At 37.7% G+C, this 6,646-nt stretch overlaps 1 protein-coding gene across 4 annotated transcripts in view; it reads left to right on the plus strand.

The window, feature by feature from the left end:
- GOLIM4 (golgi integral membrane protein 4) overlaps nucleotides 1–1,799 on the plus strand; it is a 78,862-nt gene extending 77,063 nt beyond the window's left edge. For all 4 annotated transcript variants that reach the window (XM_027061480.2, XM_027061478.2, XM_027061479.2 and 1 more), the window contains one exon: nucleotides 87–1,799. In XM_027061480.2, the coding sequence (XP_026917281.1) occupies nucleotides 87–236 (150 nt within the window). In that variant the 3' untranslated portion in view covers nucleotides 237–1,799. The remainder of the gene's footprint in view (nucleotides 1–86) is intronic.
- Nucleotides 1,800–6,646: the final 4,847 nt, after the last annotated feature.

A 6,646-nucleotide genomic window follows, 5' to 3' on the forward strand; every position in this document is an offset into this window, starting at 1 on the left:
CATGCCTGTTTTTTCTTTAAAGAGGGAATTATTTATATCACTAACTCTATGCCCTCTTACTTTTCCCTTTCTTTTTTACCTTTAAGGCCGATGAAAAAAACAATGATGGTGAAGAGCAAGAAGTTCGAGACGACAACCACCCCAAAGGCCGAGAGGAACCCTATGAGGAGGAGGAAGAAGAGGAAGAGGACGGGGCTGCTGTTGCAGAGAAATCCCGGCGAAGAGCTGAAATGTAATGGTGCCCGACCTCACCGACAGTGCTCAGCCAACGGATTCTTTTCAAGCTGCTCAGACATAAATCTGCCTACTGAACTCTAGGATATTTAATTACAAAAATTAAGAATTTAGACTTTTTTTTAACTTTTGTATTAGAAATGCTCATACATTTATATGAATATATTTTGATAACCTAGGTTAGAGCTTCTTTTATATTCAAGCTAAACATGGGCAAGAAGAGAAAGAATAAAGCAAACCTTGGCCTTTGAATCTCATTTTTCATAGATTAGGTGATGTTGGAAAGGGCACCGATTTTGTATATTTCAGCTTGTTACTTTTCTGTCTTCTAGTTTCCAGCTGTTCTGTTGTTTGCCTTTAATAAAATACAGGATTTCAAATAGGCAATACTGCAGAAGGCTGCAGATCCTTTAAGGAGAATGGCCAGTTTATTAACTGCTGCCTTTCTGAGGTTCTTGTGAGGTATAGTTCTGATGGAATTTTTACCCATCTGTCTGTCTCTGCAAGAAGATCCATGTACAGAGTGACATACGATTGGAAAGGCATTTTGGCTATAAAGACATTGTTTTTCAGAATTTTTGTATCTGTTAGAAAAATGTTTGGCTTTACTTAAAATCACAGCTCTTCTTGAAAGGAATTAGGTTTTTAAATGAGATGGTACTAAAACCCACACGACAGTATTCTGGACTTTGACACTCCAGTATTCAAACAAGGTAGGGCACCATCAGTGCATTAACCTTCCTGAAGGACTGACACCTTGTTTACTAACTAGTGTGTGTGGCTGGTGTTTTCTGTGTGAGCACCCATTCAGTTCTTTTTTTCTGAAGTCACCTAGTGATATCCTTGTTTCAATATCCAGTTCTCTACAGTACTATATATTTCCCCTGTAAGCTCTGTTTCTCAGTATGTAATCACTTTGATAACAGGAATGAACATGAAGGCATTCCAAATTATACAGTTGAATTAGGGTTATTCTTCGAAAAGTATTCAGTGAAATACACATGGTAATATGATAGACCCTCATGATTTTTCCATTTGCTGGGATTGGGCTATGAATTACAAAAGTCCTTAAAATAAAAATTTAAAAATCAAAAATATATTTCGGGGTAGAGACATATTTGTCTCTCTATATAAAGATTTTTTCAATATATAGAATTAGGTTATATAACCCATATGTGTGTGGTTTTATAATAATACTCTCAAATTAATAAAGGCAAATTTCAATTTCTACCATTGTTGTATGAATGCGATGTTATTTTTTAATAACCGCACTCATGTATGGTTCTGATTATCCCAGCGGAGTGATTGTGTGTGTATGCATAGGAATGTTTTGTTCAAATGTATTTTGGATTTTCAATAATCATAGATCAAATTTTACCTTTATGTATAAAAACCCTTTATGTAATGTAAAATGTATAATATTGTACATAATATTCAGAATACAATTATTTTGGTAAATTAGTTTGTATTTTTAATGTCCCAGTTGCAGTATTTAATTATTTGAACCATATTGAAACTTGGTAATAGTCAATAAAGCTATGAAAAGCAAGTGGTAAATCTTTTAAGAGTCTGTGATTTCTTACTAGTTTCTGATCTTACTCTTCAGCTCCTTTTTGTAAAAGGAAAAATTTTAGGAGGTTGCCACTATATATTAACGAATTCTAAAATGCCTTTCCAACCTTTACCTACTTTCTTTATCTCTTTCTCTAATTGGATTGGTACTTAATGTTTTTCTCCCCTTTCCTAAAGAAAGAGCTAAGAATTGTCATTTTATTTGCGCTAGTTTTGGTGAAGAAAAAATAAATAGGTACAGAAACCTAAGATGTTGTCATGTGAGCACACGCAAAACAGAAAACCTGTTAAATCTTCCCTCCGCCCCCCGCCCCAGAAGCAACCATCACAAACCATTCTCCTCCATTTGGCACCAAGTTATAGTCCTTCTAACTAGTGGTTGGAAGAGAACTAATCAGCCAGAATTGATCTACATTAATGAGATGAACAGAAATACAGGGTCACTTGTATTTATCTCGCCAATTATTCTGTGACTTTTGGCACAACCCAAAAATCAAAGGGTTTGGTCTCAGTGACATAACCAGAAGGGTGGGGGAAGGCACCTTTATTAGGGACAAGTACAGTGGAACACAAAAAAGCTACATAAGTACAAGTGTGATGACTACACACTTGTAAGAATGATCTTAAAAGATCCTGGAATAAGAGTATAATGTGAACCACAGGTAGGTCACAGTGACTCACTTTCATAAAGGAAAATTATTGACATGTATTGAATGCCTTCATAATACAGGAAGTATGTGAATAGGTTCCACGTTATCCCCACAGTGATCCTTTAAGTTTCATGGAATCCCCTTCTCACAACTGAAGAACTTTGTCCTCCTGGAGCATTTGACACTGTTTAACTGAGTTCTCAGTTATAAACCTTCCTGAAGGACTTCCTCATAACCTTCCTGAAGGACTGACCCCTTGTTTACTAACTAGTGTGTGTGTGGCTGGTGTTTTCTGTGTGAGCACCCATTCAGTTCTTTTTTTCTGAAGCCACCTAGTGATATCCTTGTTTCAATATCTAGTTCTCTACACTTACTATGTATTTCCCCTGTAAGCTCTGTTTCTCAGTATGTAATCACTTTGATAACAGTGAGTTCTCAGTTCTCTTATTACATTGTGGTACATCCATACTAGGGCGTGTAAAAAATTTAAAACAAGTCATTTTCTATTCTTGAATCCTCTTTTGTCTTCTGTTGTACTATCTCTTCCTAGGTTTTTTTTTTTTTTTCCTTCTTACCATCCTGGCTACTTTTTCTCAATCTTTGCGGGATTCTCTTCTCATCCTGCCTTTAAATATTAGTGTTCTTCAGCTTTTGTCCTGGAGGTCTTTCCTCTATAGCCCTCTCTCTGTCCACGCCTTAGACACGTGTCTCCTGATCCATTTCTTCAGCCTCACTTTCTATGACCTGTTCTACCTCAAATTTATAATTTTCAAAGCTAAATTTGTCTTTTTCTCTCCCCTCCTAACACCTACTTTTAGTTTCAATATCTCCACTAAGCTTCTCAAAACAGAAACAAAGTTTGTCCTTGATTCTGTCTTCACTCCCTACAGAGGCTACCAAAATATCTTTAAATTTGCCCATTTTTTTCCCCATTCCTACTATCCTGGTTCAGGCCACTGTTCCCTTTTACCTGGACTATTAACAACAGTCCTTTAGCTTCTCTCATTTGCTCTCCCCCACCAATCCCTAAAATCTGTGACAGTGTGATCTTTCAAAAGATAACATTAACACTCCCCCACTATAAAATTATTCAACAAATTGCTATTCCAAACTCTTAAGTATAACCTACATCATCATAATCTGGCCCCATCTTACCTCTCCAACTTTATAATTTACATTCTAATACTGAATCATAATAAATGTGGCTCCTCTTTGTCAAGCACATTCCTCTCCTAATGTCTTCGTAACCCCTCGACCAATGCCAAAGCTACTGTGTCCTTAATTCAGGATAGCTGGTGTCCATTTTCTCAGTTGTACGGAGAAAATAGTCTGCAGAAGTAGAGAACAAACATAACCCGCAAAAGTAAGCAAACAGCTTCTGCACAGGCGGAAGTGAAGAGAGTTGTGGCAATTTTGCAGTCCTTATATCTTGCCATTCCTGATGCCAGCCAAGTCTACCCAGGGGTTGATTAATGAGCAAATAAATCTTACTTTTTTCATTTGAGCTAGTTGAAAATGGATTTCTGTCACTTGTCATCTGAATATTCTTGACTAATACTTAATATTCAGTTCCTGTAAATCATCATGCTCTCTTGCATCATGGTACATTTACTACCTACTCTCCCCAGAACCACTGTCCAATCCCTCTTTACTCTCTTCTCCTTTGCCTGGCTCATTGATTTAGGTATCCCCTTAGATACCAATTCCCCTGGGAAGGGTCTACCTCCCACTCACCCCCTACCCTGCTAGATCGTATACCTTTCCATGTCCTTCTATAACATCCTGCATTCCATATCCGAGTATTTAACACAGCCTATGGAAACAGACATGGGAATAAGCTTGACTATACTCTTCTTGGCATAAATGTTCTATGAGGGTGGAGACCTTATTTTTCTTGTTTATTGTCACAACCCAAACACTGATACTTCCAGTAAATATTTACTAGATGAATATCTTCTAGTCCTCATCTGAGAATATTGACTACTTCAAGATCATACAATGAATAGGTGGCAGAACTAGGAGTCCTTCCCAGATGAATCTGATTCCAATGTTAATTGCAAATACAGCCAGAGTTGGATGGATTACTATCCAGTGCCACATTCTGGGTTTCACATATTAAGAAGGTGTGTTTTAAATTTTGCAAAAACAATTCTGGTGGGAGTCAAAAATTTTTTAAATGACCAGCCATAGGGTCTTGAGGAGGAACCAAGAGATTAGAATTATTTGACCAGGGAAAGACATAAGGTCAAAGGAAGATGTAATGTTTTATGTCTATCTTCTTAGAAACATCAACTGTAGCATAAGGAATAAAGAATTTCTTAAGAAATGGGTTGGTGGAGTTATGACATCTAGAGAGGTTTTTAAGTCAGAATACACTGATCAGTTATGATTTATAAGAGCCCTACCTAAGCCAAAGAAAAATGCAGTATTATCTTAGAATGTCCCTGGGTCTTGTGACTGACTGCTGGGGGAGGGCCAGTCGGTGTGGTGCAGTGGACCATGTGTTTGTCCACTGGTTGTCCTTTTGTCTGCACACCATTTCTCTTCTGCCCTTCATTTGTAGAAAGGCCTAATCCTGTAACCACAGAATTGGGCCCCAAACCAACCATTGTGCTCCATCTTCTGGGATTTCTGTATGAGGCCAGATCAGAGAACTGTTCTCTGGCTGCTCTGAAGTGTATATCTGGAGCTTCCAGGGGTCATACTCCCTGTGATGTGGAGAATACACAGTTGTAGCAGAGAGAAATGAAGCCAATACAGAAAGAGGGACAGAACTGGGAATATAAGAGAGGAAGAAGAAAAGTGAGGAAGGAAGAGAGATAGATACAGAATGATAAAGAGAATGGTGTTCAAATTCCCAGGTTCTGACTTCCTTTGATTTCCCTCCCACCCCACCCCCCCCCTTTTTTTTTTTACTTCAGCAGGTTTGAGGTTCTTTTCAATTACAACCTAAAGAATACTGACTTAAGCATTATATATATATATTTTTTTTATGGGGAAGAACAAGATTAGGATGAGAGGAGATACTTGGCATTCACTTTTAGCCACATTGCCCTAAGGTGGCAAGTTTTAATAAATAATGACACGCTTTTTGCCAATCTCTTGATCGTCCTGTTTTCTCTTGGGTCTGTCTTTAAGGCCCAGAGAATCTGTGTTGAAAGCTTTGGGATTATTTTAATGAAGTTAAGAATACTCATATATCCTCTTTCTTTAGTCTATACCAAAGATCGGCAAAAGGGCCAGATAGTAAATCTTTTAGTCCTTGTGGGCCATAGAGCCTCTTTCGAAACTATTCACCTCTGCCATTGTGCTACGAAAGTAGCCAGAGACAATACATAAAGGAATGACTATAGCTGTGTTCCAATAAAACTTTATTTACATAAACAGAAAGCATTGCCAGAATTGGCCTGCAAATTGTAGACACCTGTTATATATGATCTGAAGGCCTGCTGTAAAAACAATGATTTCAACCGAAAATAGAGCATGTTGAGATCTTCGGGTATCACAAGGCTTTCTATTTCTTTCCTATAATCCCTTCTATTTGAAGTTGGCAAGCACTCAGCATTATCTCAGCTGCTTCATTTGTGCACTATTTTAAGTAATTGGAAATGAAATACTTTTGTCCTTGACTATCTTGGCTGACCTTGTTCTTACCATTCCCTATATGCTACTAATGGAGCTTGAAATTAAATGTCATTTCTGTTTGTCTGTTAACACATACACAGAATTCCCTATAAGGTACATGCCTTTTTAAGAACTGAGCCGTTGGAAAACATGGGTTTGAGCAAGATGAGATGACTTCTTTTGGTCTGGTGTGTTCTTTCTCCTTTGAAGACCTATGGAATTAAAACCAATTACCATTAATACATTAATGGCAATCAAATTTGTGATCTCAACTCCAAGAGTTTTGGGGGGTTCTGCAGGTGTTCTGATTCCTGTTAAGTTTGTGCATCCTAGTGGAATTAGACTTTTTTTCCACAAAGTCAATTCAAGCACATTTTATATTCCCGTAGCCCTGGCCAATTACCTCCTGTGGTGGTTTTAAAATTTATCCACAAAATCTTTAATCCATTTAAGAGGTGGAATCTAGTCCCCCTTCCCTTGAGCATGGGTTAGACATAGTCACCGGCTTCTAACAAATAAAATTGAAGTGAAATGATAGTGTGCGACGCAGAGATTAAGTCACAAAG

Source organism: Acinonyx jubatus, chromosome C2 (genome assembly GCF_027475565.1).
Source record: "Acinonyx jubatus isolate Ajub_Pintada_27869175 chromosome C2, VMU_Ajub_asm_v1.0, whole genome shotgun sequence".
NCBI lineage: Eukaryota > Metazoa > Chordata > Mammalia > Carnivora > Felidae > Acinonyx > Acinonyx jubatus.